At 49.9% G+C, this 16994-nt stretch overlaps 7 protein-coding genes across 7 annotated transcripts; 5 read left to right on the forward strand and 2 right to left on the reverse strand.

Annotated features, from left to right (window-relative positions):
* Nucleotides 1–779: 779 nt before the first annotated feature.
* Nucleotides 780–1055, forward strand: N7477_000261 (uncharacterized protein; the record flags this gene model as incomplete). The annotated part of the gene is made up of 2 exons (XM_056961924.1): nucleotides 780–886; nucleotides 944–1055. 2 exons carry the CDS (start codon nucleotides 780–782, stop codon nucleotides 1053–1055), a joined length of 219 nt encoding a protein of 72 aa, XP_056826927.1.
* Nucleotides 1056–2892: 1837 nt separating this feature from the next.
* Nucleotides 2893–4295, forward strand: N7477_000262 (phosphatase PAP2 family protein; the record flags this gene model as incomplete). Its single annotated transcript, XM_056961925.1, has 3 exons — nucleotides 2893–3311; nucleotides 3417–3687; nucleotides 3717–4295. The coding sequence occupies 3 exons, from the start codon at nucleotides 2893–2895 to the stop codon at nucleotides 4293–4295; spliced, it is 1269 nt and encodes a 422-aa protein (XP_056826928.1).
* Nucleotides 4296–6141: 1846 nt separating this feature from the next.
* On the reverse strand, nucleotides 6142–8145 carry N7477_000263 (phospholipid:diacylglycerol acyltransferase; the record flags this gene model as incomplete). Its single annotated transcript, XM_056961926.1, has 3 exons — nucleotides 6142–6287; nucleotides 6338–7745; nucleotides 7810–8145. Coding segments are annotated over 3 exons (1890 nt in total), but the record flags the coding sequence as incomplete, so codon positions are not given.
* A 213-nt stretch (nucleotides 8146–8358) lies between these two features.
* On the forward strand, nucleotides 8359–9009 carry N7477_000264 (peptide alpha-N-acetyltransferase MAK3; the record flags this gene model as incomplete). Its single annotated transcript, XM_056961927.1, has 2 exons — nucleotides 8359–8709; nucleotides 8767–9009. The coding sequence occupies 2 exons, from the start codon at nucleotides 8359–8361 to the stop codon at nucleotides 9007–9009; spliced, it is 594 nt and encodes a 197-aa protein (XP_056826930.1).
* A 403-nt stretch (nucleotides 9010–9412) lies between these two features.
* On the forward strand, nucleotides 9413–10460 carry N7477_000265 (uncharacterized protein; the record flags this gene model as incomplete). Its single annotated transcript, XM_056961928.1, has 4 exons — nucleotides 9413–9668; nucleotides 9723–10055; nucleotides 10109–10218; nucleotides 10266–10460. The coding sequence occupies 4 exons, from the start codon at nucleotides 9413–9415 to the stop codon at nucleotides 10458–10460; spliced, it is 894 nt and encodes a 297-aa protein (XP_056826931.1).
* A 1057-nt stretch (nucleotides 10461–11517) lies between these two features.
* On the reverse strand, nucleotides 11518–12681 carry N7477_000266 (uncharacterized protein; the record flags this gene model as incomplete). Its single annotated transcript, XM_056961929.1, has 1 exon — nucleotides 11518–12681. The coding sequence occupies one exon, from the start codon at nucleotides 12679–12681 to the stop codon at nucleotides 11518–11520; it is 1164 nt and encodes a 387-aa protein (XP_056826932.1).
* A 2264-nt stretch (nucleotides 12682–14945) lies between these two features.
* Nucleotides 14946–15683, forward strand: N7477_000267 (seipin co-factor family protein; the record flags this gene model as incomplete). Its single annotated transcript, XM_056961930.1, has 1 exon — nucleotides 14946–15683. One exon carries the CDS (start codon nucleotides 14946–14948, stop codon nucleotides 15681–15683), a length of 738 nt encoding a protein of 245 aa, XP_056826933.1.
* Between the last annotated feature and the right edge of the window lie 1311 nt (nucleotides 15684–16994).

A 16994-nucleotide genomic window follows, 5' to 3' on the forward strand; every position in this document is an offset into this window, starting at 1 on the left:
TCAGTATACGAGTACGAGTATTCGACGTGCTAAAAAATTGAGTGCGAGTATTACGCTGTTACGGAAAACTGCTGGGTACTCTCGTTACCGTCTTTGGTTTTTGCGTTGAGACGGTCGGCGTGTCTTGTACGCTCCCCGGCTCTTGGTACAGGTCTTTGGTCTGTGATTGGGCTCGAGCTCCGCGACGTGGGAGGCTGAGGACCCCCTGTCTATGGGAGCTAGACGCTTCGTGACATTGTCTTTGGTGGTGGTGTCGCTAGATTCCTTTGTGGGAGATTTGGTGCGGGGGCGCTTGCTATCTGTGTACAAATATGGAAGAACCCCTGAAGACTGAACTCATTTGCTTCTCATCGGTCGCGCTTTGCACAATTCCTGAAGTTGAATAGGGGTATCGGGCGTAGAAGAGAATCTGAAGGTCAATGATGTTATTATTTTGGATCAGTAGCTTTTAGAAGCATGTGATGATCAAGTGAATGAGGATAGAAATTTGATGTCGTCTTGATTGTTGTCGCGGAATAGTGACTATGATGTACCATACCTTCAAGTCACTTCCGATTCTTAACCTGGCAATGGCGACGTCGAGCCAGGCAAAGTTAGGAAGCTTCTAGATATTAACTCAAGCTCTCAAAGCAATGGCAGTGACACAACGCATATCATCACTTTCATTCCGACTCAGACTCTGTGATATCCTTTCAAGACAACATCATTCTAGACCGTACCTTGTCCTGACTTCAGGGGTACCTACCTCTGAGGAAAACGAATTCGCTGCCCGATGAGCAATGGGCACGACGATCACGTTTACCGAAATCTTGCTGTCCCTGATTGTGGTAGCGCATTTCCGCAGTATACTTTGTGGTATGGTGGCTAGAGACAAGCAGTGTGGCTGGTAAGACCCATCAGAGAGTATCGCGATGCTCCATGATTGACTCGACACAGTGGACAGCAGTGACCCACAGCAGCGCGACGACAATCTCGAGAGCGAGTACATCAAGTTGGAGCCAACTGGGCCGACCTCGCCAGGATTTAAGGCCATCTCTACTGGTATGCAAGTTTGATTTCCGTGGCCAATTTCAGCTGTGGTCAAGTTAACCCTATAACTGTACGGTGTTTACTCCCTGCTCTGGACTCTGTATCATGACTAGGCGAAGCTACGCTTACACAACTTAGAGCTCGATAGATGAATAACGCCTCGTCAGGCACAAGGGAGCTTTGACCCCCAACATTGTTCACGATTGGCCGCGGTCGCGCGTCACAAGAAGCTGAAACTCGAAGACGGCAAGACGACAAGACGGTCCTCCTTCACGATGCTTTTACGAGTACGTGCGCTAGACCGATTTTAAGCAGTAGGATTTGGAATCGCGCCACAAGGGACAAAATTGGGTGGCTGGTCATCCCCTACTGAGACACTTGTACGAAGCCCTGCACATCCTCATCTACGCGCTGGATCCCCAACCAAAATGGGCCATTCATAACAATAGCGTCCGATAGTGCAGAGCTAGTCCAAATCTTCGGTGCTTTTTACCTTTTACCTTTCCACTGTGCCGAGCTACGAGCTATACAGTACTCCTATCAGGGCAAGAGCTGTCAAACACAGCTTCATGGTTGATTTGTCTCATAGACACGCGACTGTACATGCGACCACGCGCGATATCATTAGCTGTTTCGCCGAGTAGCCGGGTCATTCGCTGTGGAGATGCCTCAGTAGTCCATATTCAGTACCTGCCCCTATGGGATCCCCTGGGATCCCCTAGGATCATCTAGGATTCCCTTGGGTCGGCCGTGAAAATTAGGGAGACAGTACCCTGGAACGGTCGTTGCAGCTTGATTCCAGGTGAATAATCACCACGGCGACACACCTTACATTACAGAGAATACGGTCTGTACAACTGGGGTGGATTAAGCGAAATTGGGCGGACCAGCTGAGGATACTGTTGGATACCATTCGGAACGATGGGGTCACAAAAGGCCAGTGATGACCAATTGGCGCCTTGCAATGGATCTTATATTGAAAATTTACGAAAATTTGCGTCCCGACTAATACACCCTCCCTGCACAACGTACTGCATTTTATTTTTTATTTTCTTTATTTGCAAGGAATAAGATCCTCGGGCACGGTATTTTATTAATTTCTTTCAGGACATGGCTTAGTCTATAGATCAGATATCAGGCCTGTGTGGACTGCTATCCTCCCAAGACCACTAGGGTCTGAACCATAAGGATCTAGTGGAAGAACAGAGAATAGTATGACCAAGAAGAATCAGCCTCGGTCTTGGTATATTCGGTCTTTCAATCCAGTAATCTCCGGAAGGCATTGTGATCTCTCGTGCATCTGCCCGATCGGCCTCCGTTCACTCCGTTCCGCCGCATCCGCCCGGCACTTCTCCGGACGCTGTATAGAATACGATTTAGAAAACTTTTGTTTTTCTTTCTCACTGAAGCACTTGATTATACACACAGTATCGACAGCTTCGTCGCCGTTGAGCAAGTAGTAACCTATGTAGTGCACCTAATACCGAAATTACCGCATATGACCACATGCACGTTGCATCAAAAGAGACGGGCCCCTGAAGATGACTAGTGACGCCATGGACTCGCCAGAGTCAAAACCGGGAACGCCGTAATACGAATACACGATACGGAATCCTCTCAACATGCAATCTTCCCCTTCTTAATCCTTACCTCGCCCCCCTCCTCCGACTCTCACACCTTTTAGGCTCTGCGCCTTGCTTACCTTCTTCTTTAACCCTTCGCATGCCGGCCGGTCCACGTTGAATTCGTCCTCTTTGAACGCTCCGCGACTTCCTTCCGTCTTATCTCGCGGTATCTCTCGACCTTTCACCCTTTCTCCTCGAGTGATCCAGAGTCTCCTGGAGGGAGACTCGCCGCGAAAAGATGAATACCTATCCGTCATGGAAGGATCGCACACAGAACCAATTCGGCAAACTCCAAATTCAGATGCCATGGCGTTCATTTCAGATGCTTGTGCCGCATCGAATGCGCCGCAAGATCCGCTCCAAGCTCCGGAGTCGCTTATCGCCAACTTCGTCCATCTCGACGTTGCAGACCTCCTTCTCGCCCGTCGATACTCTGCGCTCCCTCCAAGCACATAGGTGGACGATGTACGACTTCCAGTACCTCCTGCTTCTCATTATCGGCATCTTCTCCTTAACGATCATTCAATCCGCTGGCCCGCTCGGCAAGACTGCGATCTCGACCCTACTCCTATTCTCCCTGCTTCTACCCATCACCCGACAATTCTTCCTGCCATTTTTGCCCATTGCCGGATGGCTAATTTTTTTTTACGGATGCCAGTAAGTTTCATACCTGTCTTGCCACTCCTGGGGAATGCGCCTCCGCGAGGCAAATTATGTCGAGCGCAAGGCGGTCTGAACATGGCTAATTGAATGCGTGAATAGGTTCGTTCCTAGCGACTGGCGGCCTGCCATTTGGGTCCGGGTGTTGCCGGCGATGGAGAACATTCTGTACGGTGCTAACATCAGCAACATCCTGTCCGCTCACCAGAACGTTGTCCTTGACATTCTGGCGTGGATCCCCTATGGCCTTTGCCACTATGGAGCGCCCTTTGTCGTCTCTCTACTCCTCTTCATCTTTGGTCCTCCGGGCACGACCCCCCTCTTTGCCCGGACTCTCGGTTATATTAGCATGTTGGCCGTCACAATCCAGTTGGTGTTCCCCTGCTCACCCCGTGGTACGAGAACTTGTACGGTCTTGCCCCGGCAGACTACTCGATGCAAGGCAACCCCGCTGGTCTTGCCCGTATCGACAAGCTTCTCGGAATCGACCTCTATACCTCGGGCTTCAAGCAGTCACCCGTGGTCTTCGGTGCCTTCCCCTCGCTTCACGCGGCCGACTCTACTCTCGCGGCTCTGTTCATGAGCCACGTCTTCCCGCGGTTGAAGCCCCTCTGGGTCACCTACACTCTTTGGATGTGGTGGGCTACCATGTACCTCTCCCACCACTACGCTGTTGATCTGGTTTGTGGTGGTCTGCTGGCCACCGTAGCATTCTACTTTGCCAAGACTCGCTTCCTGCCTCGTGCCCAGAGCGACAAGATGTTCCGCTGGCATTACGATTATGTTGAAGTTGGTGACGCCTCGCGGGAATTTGGCTACGACCTCGCCAGCCTGGACGGTGACCTCAACCTAGACAGCGACGAGTGGACTGTGGGTTCTTCGTCCTCGATCTCTTCAGGCTCCCTCTCCCCCGTTGACGACCACTACACTTGGGAGAGTGAGACTCTGACCTCCAATCACGACCTCGAGGCCGGCCGCTAAAAGAATCCTCGACCTGCATATATCCATTATCGACCATTGTTCATTCTTGCATCTGATCTTTTGAAACGGCGTTTTACTTGACGACAATGTTGTGACCATTATCTGCATCGAGCCATCTTCGACACTTACAGGTTTTTAATCCACGTGAAAACCTCCGGTTCGCGCGGTTCTCGATCCGCCTTGAGCCGAGCCGAAGGTTCTCTTTTTCCACCTTTTGGCTGCACATGCCTCTCTCACTTCGCCTGTGAAGTGACTTTCTCCGTCTATAATATTAATTCCGGTGGCGGGCCCCCATTCGCCTGCTCGGGGTTTTTGCGCCTCGCACTGCCACCGTCGGGAAACCTTCGCTTGTACAGATACAGACGTTCCCTCCGGCAAACGATCTACACTTTTACCATTCTATTCTGACCCATGTCTTTCGTTATGACTTTCCGACTGGACGAGCCACCTTTTTTATCATTCGCTTCGGGCTCGTCTAGATGCACAAACGTTTTTATCATTCGTGTCGATCGCTCATGACTGGCGCCTGGGAACTGGGGACTTCGGGTTCGGTTGAACAAAAAGCTTCGGCGCCATTGCTTGCATTCCACTCGCTGTGCAACAGAAAATCTGAATCTTTGCTTTTTGAGGACATTGTTGTTTTTTTTTGCATCGGCACATAGAGAAAGGGATGCCTTTGATCGTCTATTTCGGTCTGCCCTTCGTTTTGGTGCCTTCGCCGCTGGCAGGTGATTACCGGCGTCGGCATGGAGTATCCAAACGGAGACCTCCAAAGCAGGTGAATAGTTGGGACTCTATGAGCTCAGCGATGGGGGGCGAGGGAGGGGAAACGGCTGACGGAGGTCGCTTCTCCGACCCTACGTCGATATCTTCGCTTCTGGCTGGAATGAAGCGCGAATCCACAATGACGAGCACAATAATGTGTGAACCCTCATGTCTAGCCTCTTTCGGGGAGGAAGAAGAGGGTAAGTGTGTGTGAGTCGGGAGTACAGCGGGGCCACCCCGTTGGGGATATCGTTAGCATTATTCATAATCCCTAGATGAAGTTATGAAGAATTGTACATTACTATACAGTTCACAACTGTTTCTATACCATTCCGTATAATTACCAGCCTCGCCTCATTGAACATCAAATCTCAGACCGAACAACTCAGTCTCAGCCCATGCAGATCCCCCTCGCGATACTTGGAATGCCAGTTGGACACGTTAAGCGCCCCCGCCTTGCTTATCACCGACTCGCTCGACTGCACGTCGATCCTACAGGCTAACTCTGCATGTGCCTTTCCGAGGCCTGCCGGAGAGGGGGTCATCCCTCAATATTGTTCGTTCATTATCAGTAGCCGTCGTGAGGGTGCACCCGTCCCAAGGTTCAGACGCAGTCTTTAAAGCCATGAGACGAGAAAATCAAAAGTTACCCGAGACCTGAATGAGAGTCATTGGATTCTGATTGGAAATTTAGAATTTCGCTTAGTTCTAGATTCGGTCAGATGACTCTCTCTCCAGGCTGAGACGCATCTGGCAATCAATACGAGATGATACCCCGAAGGGACCCAGGTTTCTTACGTCAAGAAGCCTTGCATCGGAACTCCCAAGATTTCGAGACCCCGCCTCGTCTCGTACGTAAATAAACATATGGGTTAAAAAAATCATGCTTTCTTTCATTAATTGGATGTTCGTCTAGAGATGAATATACAGGAACCGCCAGCCCAGGCACAAACCATGCCCCTTCCATCTAGACATTTGCAATACGCAAGAACTTGACGGGTGTATGTGGATATCAGAAGGTCATAGAAATGGAAAACAAAAAATAAGAAATTGACAGGCGCCCTTCGCATTTCGATCATGTCTATTCGTCGTCAAATATCTGGACTCGATCCGCGTATTCGCGGATGTTTGAAACGAAGGTCTCTTCGATTTCGTCGCCTAGACCGGCTGCTACGCGCAGGATCAGGTCATTGAGTGAGGCACGGCCGAGGATATCGACGTGATCGCCTGGTCTGGGTTAAAGGGTTTACAATAGCACTCGGGAATGTAGAACATACCAGTGTTGGGCCCACCCCGAGGCGAGAAGCGGTCGGGCTCATGGGGCATCTCGAAGACTTTGATTTTCGTCCCTGCTGGGTTGTATCGTTTCATGCGCCAGCCCTTGGCGCACATGTAGCCCGTGCTCAGCAGGTTGACTGTGCCGTCGCCTTCGCCCATGAGTACGCCACGATCAATATTCTCGTCGGTGGTGACTGTGGTGTCGATGGTGACGTTCAGGTTAGTCAATGGGTCGAGCTCTTCCTGGTAGAAGTAGCTGCGCTCCGTGGGCTTGCCCACGCCGTAGAAGCAGTATATCTTCATATCGGGGGCGTGAGGTAAACGAGTCTCGAGGGGATTGAGCCAGGTTCGCGGGTCTTTTTCGTTGGCTTCGACTTCCTTCCTAGTGTGTGCAACTCCATGCGAGTAGCTGCCCAATACCTGGTTGCGGTACCAGTCCTCACTCTGGTCCAGGAGATACCATAGACTATCGGCTGTAGTGAGGTTGCGCTGTGTCCAGGAGGAATTGGTCTCCCGGAAGTTGATCAGATTGCCGAAGCTCACAGCCTGGCCGGGCTGATCGTCCGGTGCCCAGGTTCCATTGCCCCAGACGGCTTCGCCGCCCTTGGGTAGCATGCTGGAGATACCCGGCATCGCACGAAAGATCTCTGCTCGCTCCTCCCTGGACAAGAACTTCTCCAAGCCGTACACGGCAAAGGCGTTCAATTGGGCTGTGTCGCGCATCTCCCCAGACAGCACAGCTGTCAGTCCCTTGACGGCACCAAGCATGCATCCGCTGATATTGATCCATGAGTCAATATGCTTGTTGACCCAGTCTTTACCTCCTTTGCCATGATCATCGCTCTCAACCCACTTGAAGAAGTAGAGAACGACCTGCGATCCCATACTGTGGGACGCTAAAGTGATCTTCTCGCCCTGCCCCTCGACAGCAGTCTCGATATAAGACTTTAGTCGACTGAAATAATGGTCGCGGACTTCAAGATTAGGGTACGACAGTCGCCAATCATAGGCAGCGGAGAACGCATTTGTAGGATCATAGCCGATCGTCGCGAGGTTCTCAAGAATCTTGTTCCAAATCCAGTAGCCCGTGATGAAGAAGTCTGTTGCATCGAATCCTTGCGCCGCGCGAAGCTTGATGCCCGGCGGGTCCAAGCCTGTCTCGCGGTCGAGGATAACGTGATTCTTCCACTCGGCCTTATCCATCACCAGGGCCCGCATCATGCTCCAGCTGCCCCAGAGTCGTTTCCGGAAGTACTGCCGCGAATTGATACCCGTTCCCCAGCTCTCGAGGCCAGTAGAGATGACCCCAGGGATCATAACGACGGGATGCTTGGCCTTGACGCCCTGCGACTGTAGGTGTAGTCCGACAGAGAAGGAATCGTAAGTAACAGTGTCGGGGTCATGCTGCTGTTAGATGGCGATCCGTTAGTAAGGCAGAGCTAGATGAATACGAAAGGACAAGATGTCATACCATGAACTGCTTAGCATCGCTTATGATTCCTTGTGGAATGGCATCAATTAATGAGTCGAGATTCAAGTCCATCAGCGATTCGAAGCTAATGACTTCCTGCTGATTCGCGAAGAACAGGGCGATGAAGATACCGAACAAGCCGCCCAGCACGAAAATGAATCCATTGCGACGCTTACTGCGAGGTCGGATCACCAGCTGCTTGACTTTCGCGCCGCCAAACTCCTCACGGAGCTTGTCTTCTTCAGTTTTGATCCGGTTGAACCGGGGTCTGCTAATGCGGGACGAGTCCGAGCCCGGGACCTCGTCCTTTCCCGTGCGGCGACGCAGCATAGCGACCGCTCCGACCGAAGGTAAAGTAACAATGAGACCCAACCTCAATTCGAAAAGAGGTTCGGGGGAGGAGCAAGAATGGGAGAAGCCGAATGGGAATTCCAATAAAGTGCCTGTTGCGGACGGATCGGCGTCACATGGCAATCGGGACCTTTGGCAGCTCCGCCTTCTCATCCCACCAACCACCAACCCTCCCTCTCTCCTCATGACGCCGCGGCGATGAGCCAAGATGCCCCCGATCAGATTCACTACGTGCGCTATGATGGTGCCCGTGAACATGAATACGTTGCCGGCATGCGCCAGCTGATCGCCAAGGACCTCTCCGAGCCCTACAGCATCTACGTCTACCGCTACTTCCTGTACCAATGGGGCGACCTTTGCTTCCTGGCGATGGACGAGAAAGACGAAATGATCGGTGTAGTTATTTCCAAACTCGAGCCGCATCGCGGTGGCCCTCTGAGAGGGTATATTGCCATGCTGGCTGTGAACAAGGAGTATCGGGGCCGCGGAATTGCGACGAAGCTAGTGCGCATGGCCATTGACGCCATGATTGAGCGTGACGCCGATGAGGTATGTTCATTATTGTTTTTTTTTTGGTTTCTAATTCTGTGCTAACAAGCATCATAGATCGCCCTCGAAACCGAAATCACCAATACTGCCGCGATGAAACTCTACGAGCGCCTTGGCTTCCTCCGCAGCAAGCAACTCCACCGATACTATTTGAATGGCAACTCGGCCTACCGTCTTGTTCTCTACCTGAAAGAAGGCACTGGCTCTATTCGAACGGCTGTTGACCCCTACGGACCACCCATTCCGGCCCCTCTGCCTCCTGTGGTGGCCAGTGTTATACAAGGAAATGGAAGCAGCTGAAGGGGTTCATGCCGTGGGACCATGCAGTCCACTGCCTTGTGTGACGGATGTGCTAGCGTGATACTTCATGAAGACTTTATGGGAAACGACCAAAACAAATAGATTTGCACTGTTACATGACACCGGCGTTTGGGTATGACAGCATATTAGCTCAGTTCGTCATTTTTTGATTGCAAGGAGAGGATACCGATTCTTAAAACGGAATAGGCCCATATCTTCGGATCCCAAGACGTCCTCCGTACCTTTTAGGGTCATTCAAACGAGTCAAAGTGAAGCTCAACCAGAGATAATGCGTCTCCGGTTGTAACTAGTTATGCCTATCCGGGAACGGAGAAAGCTTTGAGTTAAAATGCATGAGACGTAACTCTGAACTTTCTTCCACTCCTACAGCTCTCAAATTAAAATGCGAAGTCTTCCAAACATAGAGGGTGATGGCGAGGCCCTCCGGAATGGGATGGAACGTCTCAGTACATCCGATGTAGAACACCAATGTAACAATGTCCACGCGGACAAAATGCATCAACAGGTCGGACTGGGGTCGCTTCCCCGACTCTCCGTGAATGCCATCAACACTGACGACCTTGAGTCCATGTTCACAAAGTCTAAAATATCGAGGAAGAAAAAGCCTTGGATGTACAAACGTCAAGACGTGAGATTCAGTGTGTGTTATCATGTCGGGCAGATGTTACAGGTACTAAACTTCACTCAAACAGGATTTTACTACACTCACTTCGACCCATTGTACGATGATTTCATGATACGGGTCTGTTTGGAGACACTGTTTGACCATATCGTCAGTCGAATACAACCCAAGGACCAGAACAATCTACGGTTACAAACAAGGACAGAGTGCAGATACCCCGTTGAATACGAGGGCAGATTGTATGCTCTGTCAGGTATCCCGGACTACATGCTCAACTACAGTGCCGAGGAGAGGAAGGCTATTAAGCTCGTCGTCGTCGCCGCGAAGCGGGCTGATTTTGCTTGTTGCTCACGGAACACACGTTATACATGCTGCGGTTGGAACCAACTAGCTGCTTATATGAGTGAGTGAAGCAACAGTCACTGTCTGTGATACAGACGACTAACTTAGTAGTAGGTATGATCCACTCCTATCGAAAGGCCCGCGGGAAAAAGGACTGTGTTGTATATGGCTTACGGACCGATGCCATTGGCTTCTGGTTCTATCGCATCGCTAATAATGGCAAGGTATGTATTGTGAGTTTTGATTGGGTCGATGTGCTTATTTGATCTAGATCACTTCCAAGGTGCTAAAAGCCAGAGTTGGGCCACGTTATATCGACTACGATAACATTACAGGTCTCATGGCCTCTATTTTCAAAGAAGCTTTAATTCGGTCGCCGATTTCCAGAGAGTCAACAGGTAACGAAGATCAAACGGGCGATAAGAGTTTTTGGTCGCAGTCTGGCGAAATTTCAAGTTCAAATTGAGATCGGGGGGGTAAGACCATCGCCCAAACCCGTTGGTACAGCTCTGATGGAACGGGATGGGCGCGCATGGACTGATCATGGCGCTCCTCAATCGAGCCTATACCCTCGAGTAAAGTGGACGTGCTGATCACGATCTATATATCGGTGGATACGACTATTCATTCCAAAGCTCACTGTTCTCCTCCACAAAAGCTATCAATTGATACCAAACTGAGTCAATTACCAAGGGCATGTAGCACAAAATTTCCTATGCGAAAACTTGCGCCTTGAAAGAACGATCCAGGGAATTGAACTATTTGTTACATGTCTAGGCGACCAAGCTTTTTGCTATTTGCTATTCTGCTCTTCCACAGAATCAATTTGTTCAAAATAATCTCTGTGGGGCATCCTGCCACTGGATCATAACTTCGGATTTGAGGGCAGAGGCTCCGCAAGGTCATAAGAACCCCCCACATCTGAATATTCTCAATAGTCGAGATGAAACTTTGCAGGCGGATTCTCAGATTTCATATTCTCCATGAAAGACCTCCGAGTGGTAAATTCGAAGAGTAATTCTTGGGTAGCCATACTTCTGGTAATCGTATCAGAAGCACATGAGAACATCTTCTTCTCGTACTCAGCAACGGCAAGATCAGTAACACCAAGATCTTCAATCAGACGCGCCAGAACTAACGCATTACGCAAAGTGCAATCAACACCATCGCCCGCAAACGGAGTCGTGAAATGAGCGGCATTTCCTACCACACACAAGCCCGTACACAAACCCGACTCGCTGTCTAGGTCATCCAGAGCTATCAATGGGCTCCTTGAAGGCAAAATGTAGGGGAAATGTCGCACAGTTGACTGCCAAGAGCTTGTAAAGAGCTTGTACTCCTCAAGAGTCCTTCCATGACTGAATAGCCCAGGTCGAGTCCGATTGTATCAAGGAAGCTCCCTCACCTTTCTCCTCACAATTTTGTCAAGGATACGAATTTAAAGACATGCAATACCAGTATGAGAGGTAATATCCTATTGCTTTTGCTAAATCCCTTCACTTCCCAGTTGTCTCACCTTGGGTCTACATTTCATGCAAAAGCGGGCATGCTGAAGTAGTAGAGCCCAGCGTGCGGAAATGACTCAAAGTCGCCCTTGCCTGCCATCCTCCGCTAACTTCAACACAGGCTTCAGGTTTTCCGGCTGTATCTTCTCCCCAAATAGAACCACTACCATCCTCGATTCCCCGGGTATTCATCTCGCGAAACCACTGCTCAGCAGTTCTGATCCTGTTAGGATGAATTTCGTCAAGCAGTTTGTAATCTCTCTTGACTATCCCCTGGTTGCGGCCAGAATGTTTCCACAGATTCCAAAAGCCACTGAAGTTCTGTCGCATCGTCATGAAAGCGGGATCACTGGGATCAGAGTTGTAACCACACCCCAAGTCGGCGGCCTTGCTCAGCGGTCCTGTAGCCCAGTATGTGTCCAGATCCATATCGATGAAGCGCGCCGGATGGCCTGTGACGGCTTCAAAGGCGCGAGCAAGATCCTCATAATGAACATGTTCAATTGCAACCTCAAGATCAAGTCCATTTGCTTTGTCGATATTTTCGAAAAGCCATCGGACGTAGTACCCACAATCCTCGAGCGAGACATGAGGTACAGCGCCTGAACCAAGTGGCACGCGCCAAGTAACAATCCCATCTTCCACTGTCGGAGTCATTGGTGTCACATTTGCAATGGTCATATCGATATAGGGACCGGTTGTGAAAATAGAGGCCTTCATCCGGCCCTGGTTGAATTGGTTCTGTTGAAGTATCCATTCGGCGATTCGTCCTTTTCCGTCGTAATGGCCGCAGCGGAATTTGGGATCGTATCCACTCTTCTTATATCCGTAATCCAGGTTTCCGTACACAAAGAACTTCAAGCCCGCTTCAAGGGCAAGCTCATAAGCGCGGATTGCCCAATACATCTCGGTCTTCTCTCCGGAATTGAACCCATCGATGTTGATGAATGCGCCGTCACAGCCTTCATAGCCTTGACGGAGGTCGGATTCGCTAGCAAAAGTACCTTCGATAAATTCAACGTTTCCAAGGGATGCCAGATATGTAGCACGAGCGGAGTCTCGGGAGCGGGTAAGTACTTTGATCTGGTACTTCTTGTCGCGCACTAGACTCGAGATAACTGGAATGCCCTGGGCGCCTGTCCCACCAACGACGAAAATCTTGGAAACCTGTTGAGCTGCCATGGTGTTCCAGAGGCAATTATAACAATAGAATGAATCAGTGAGCGATCTGATAATCTTGTAAAGGCATAATGAACGAACTTTACCACAGAATGTGCCCTTTATACTGCTGATGTACGGCGCAGGATAGAGACCTAAAATGCAGAGTTTGGACCAGTAGAGGATACATTTCGTTGACTCATCTTTAATCCTGGCTTCACGAGGAATATGAATAAACATCCCGACGGGACGAATAATACTCAAAGAACATCAAAACTCGACAAAATTTGTCACGGTGACGAATAACTGATTACTGAGCTCATGCCGAATAGAACGAACCAGGCTTAGGTGGCTTTCATAGTTTAGAAGACGGCTTCTTGGTACTCAGTGAATTGATGATCTATCTGGTGATCTTTTGGAAGTTTGCAGCTTTTGAATTTGTTGACTGTTGCCTCCTCTGCTAATGAGGTTATCTAATTGATCGGGTACATACGTTTCATTGCCGAGGTACTGCGAAAGACCCACGCTTTGCGGTCTGGAAAAAGAGATCAATTAGTCAAACTTGGAATAAACCTAAAACCATCGCCGCTGTCAGGTTAATTGGAGAGGAGCTAAGTACCACTTGTCTGAAGTCATCTCGTAGGGAACAAATCGCAGTTGGCCCCATAAATGATGCCCGCAATTAGCGTTCATATGGGCACAACCCACCCGTGGTCAAACGACCATAATCCACGCCTATCAGCAAGGACAATTTTGAACTTTCCGATTCTCAAAAAAAATCAAAATAGACTCGAAAGGGGATGAAGGATGTTGAAGAAAGTTGTTGAACATGGTCCAGAGCGCGATGGCGACATTCATTCCGTTCTTCGAATGCAAAAAACCGGCGAGATAAATAAGCATGAACAGGTCATCGAACGCCTGTACAGAGGTACACAGATAAATTTGGCAGTGACAAGTAAGACTCTATTGATGCATTTGACATCTGTGCTTTTTGTCCCAGCTCCGTTGAATGAAGATCACAACTAGTGCGTCTGGCCAGGCAGTGGGAAGGACTAAACTTCATTCCACCCTTGAACTTCTCGTAGAAATTAGAACTCCAGTGACTAGCATTGTACTTGATGTAATCAGCCTCGTTTGATATTCAGGGCTATTGATTGTTTGATCCTTTCCGTTAACCACTGCGTCATCATCCTCGATTTCCTATCATCCCCGATAATCATCATGACTGGACCCGAATCTTCATTCCCCCCTTTTCATCCCCGATTGTCCATTCTCGTATATCATTACTCTAGCCCATGGGGGTGGTTATAACGATGGCCATTGGAAATGTACTACTAAATCAAATCTAGAGGCAAGAGAGTACATACTGCTAGATGAGTGTGTAGAAGCATGGCATAAGGGGAGTGCCAAACAGCAGGAAATTAGGATGATGTGACCATACACGTTCTCAATAAGGCCCTATGATCATAATACCATATCTATCTATGGGAAGGTTTAAATAAAGTTACCACTCCCACCAGTATAGGTGAGGTCAACTATTTCTTCTTTGTACGAATCTAGATCGATGGGTATATGGATAGGGGACAGACTTGGAAAGGAGCTTTAACGATCTGTCAAGATATCTTGAGGCACTCACCAGGCACTCACCAGGCATTGACAAGATATTCATGCCAACTTATCGACCTGAGTTTGAAATATCATAAGGCGGAAGATATTAGAAATCTGATCATCAGCATTGGCGCACCAGCGTATTATTGACCGACCTACTAGTCTTATTATACAATTTTTGGTCGGGGACCGCAACCCCAATGACTCAATCCGGTTCTTCGGGTATTAGTTCAGCGAGAAAAATGAATGGCCATTCAACAAAAGAAGGTTGGAATTTTTTGTTTGCCTGTGTCAAGCATCAGCTGCCGTGTGTGACACGTCTCGAGATAACCAAACTTAGAGCCACTTTTGCCACGAAAATGACCATCAGCTGTGGCTTTCGTCGAATCATACTCACAGCCATGGTAGTGCATCAGCCACACTGATCGTTATACTGCAGCCAGTGCAGTTACATCAACTCTTGGGCCATTGGAGCATTTATGGAAATTTAATATATTTCATCAAGTTTATCAGACGCCCCTTACGTCATGGCCTAACTGCCCTCATCGCTTGATATAGATCTACGTCCTCACGAAAACCTCCCTTCACAGACAACGTCCCAAGCTGATTTCTCTATTCGATACGAAAGAAAACTTTTTTTTGGGTTCATTTCTCACCCGACTCCCATTCTTCGGATACTCATGTCTCTCGACTCCGTTACCAGCGGTCTCGGCAAGGGCCTGCCTGTGAACCAAGTCACCGATAAGGCGACCGGGAGCGCGCAAACGCTAGCGAGCGATCCGGTCAAAGGAGTCAGCGATACAACCAAGACAGTCGGCGATACGTCTAAGAAAGTCACGGAACCACTCGTCCCCGGAGAATTCCCAGCCGACGATGCGGCCGAGAAGAAGTACCAAGGCGAACAGCCCGAAGTTAATTTCACGGCGCTATGGACCTCGTTCAGCCAATGGGTGGCCGAACTGTTCCCACAGGCCGTGGACCTTTTCGAGTACGTTGTTCAATGGGTGGTGAATCGGTATTTCCCGCCGCCGAAGCAGGCGGCGATGTATGAGGCTATGCTCAAGCGGCCGATTGCTTCGACATTCCTGATCTGTCAGGCGATCTGCTGTGGAGTTCCGCTGTTGGTGTTCTTGGTGGGCGTGTTCTTGTTCGCGGTAGTTTCGGTGATTCTGTGGGCGCTCTTGTCATTGCTTATTCTCGGGCCGATCCTCCTCGTGGCCAGCATGATGGGCATTTCGTTGTGGGGCTGGGGTTGGATCTTGTACGGGTTGATCAAATGGGTTGACCAGATGTTCCTCGGAGGAATGATTACTCGCTTCTGGCTTGGGAAATCACCGGAGCAGGTGGAGGCAGAGGCAGACGCCCAGGCGGAGGCAGAGAGCGAAGCGGCCCCGGAGGCTGAGAAAAAAGACAATTGAGGGGAAGTCCCGATTTGCGGAGTTCATGGGCCAGGGTTATCTTTCTACGTGTTTGTCTTTTAGTATGACTCGAGTCGATATAAAGAGCAATGTGCAGATAGCTGGTTTCAGAGTTGATTGGGGGGGGTTTTTTACTAGCATAATCCCCTCGTGCTGACCATGATTTGTCAACGGCGATGGATCCAATTGCATGCATTCTTCCTGATCTCCACTGCACCTTCAGCATATTTCATATCTTAATGCGAGTCACATGGTAGCTTTCAGCCAAGCTTGAATGCTATCACTGCACAGACCCGGATCAGCCGAGCTACATCATACCGCATGGCCCGATCCCCGCCAAAAAGAATGTAAGGTTCGACGGTGGGCGAATACACTTCCGATCACCTTCAGTGGTCCCAGAGCCAAAGCTCGAGGTCAGGCCGCGGGAGATATTTTGCGGTGCTCCAGTGCTTCCGCTCGCTTACCTGGGACCAGGTGTCCCAAATGTATTTGAGATCTTCCGACGATCTAGACACAGCCTAAAACAAGTACAGTAGAGAAGGGAGTAGCTACAACGGATCTGCGTCGGCGGTTGGCGCGTTTCATCATGGACGGGAGGGATGCATGTGGCCCGTGTAGTCGATGGACCATGATACATTTGGCATGGGGTGGAATTGTTAGCGTGCTAGTGTGCTAGTGCCAAGTGGGAGATCATCACACTTCGAACTACGGCGTTGCATTTGGCTCTGCTTAATTTCTCGGGTAGAGTGTCTCAGGCGCCGAGTATGGAGACCCTGGATCAGAGGTGTGCAAAGGTGAGTAGGACAGAGTGTCTCTGTACACAGTCTTGCGATCAGGAACTATCTGAGGTCTCCATCTCGAGTCCCACAGGGGATCCACCTACCCCTGAAGCACTGACCAGGAATGCAAGTAAGTGCAGGGCCAGGGCAGAGACCAGGAGCGAAAAAAGTAACGGTCAAGTGCGCATTCAACACACCCCCGCAGACAATGCATAGTCTTGATTTGGCCGAGTCAAGCTTGGAACACCGAAAGGTCCCAGAGTGCGGAACCCCCGGCCCCCCCCCCCTTCAACCTGAATGTCGAAGATTAGCTATTGCCCAGTCGGGTCACGATAAGAGGTCACGCTGTGACCATGGAATGAGAAATGGAATTTCCCATTGAAGGTCCAATCTCCCTCCACGCGGACCACACGATATCGGATGTAGCAGCCGTATGCCATTTCGGCTCAGATCCGTGTGCCTCGCGTGTGAGACATGCGGTTGGATAGTGTCGACCGATTGCACCTGCAGTAGTCCCGTATACGGGAGCGAT

This window comes from Penicillium maclennaniae (genome assembly GCF_028827695.1).
Source record: "Penicillium maclennaniae strain IBT 15551 chromosome Unknown utg000001l:1.0-3280838.0:1.0-3283122.0, whole genome shotgun sequence".
In the NCBI taxonomy this organism is placed as follows: Eukaryota; Fungi; Ascomycota; class Eurotiomycetes; order Eurotiales; family Aspergillaceae; genus Penicillium; species Penicillium maclennaniae.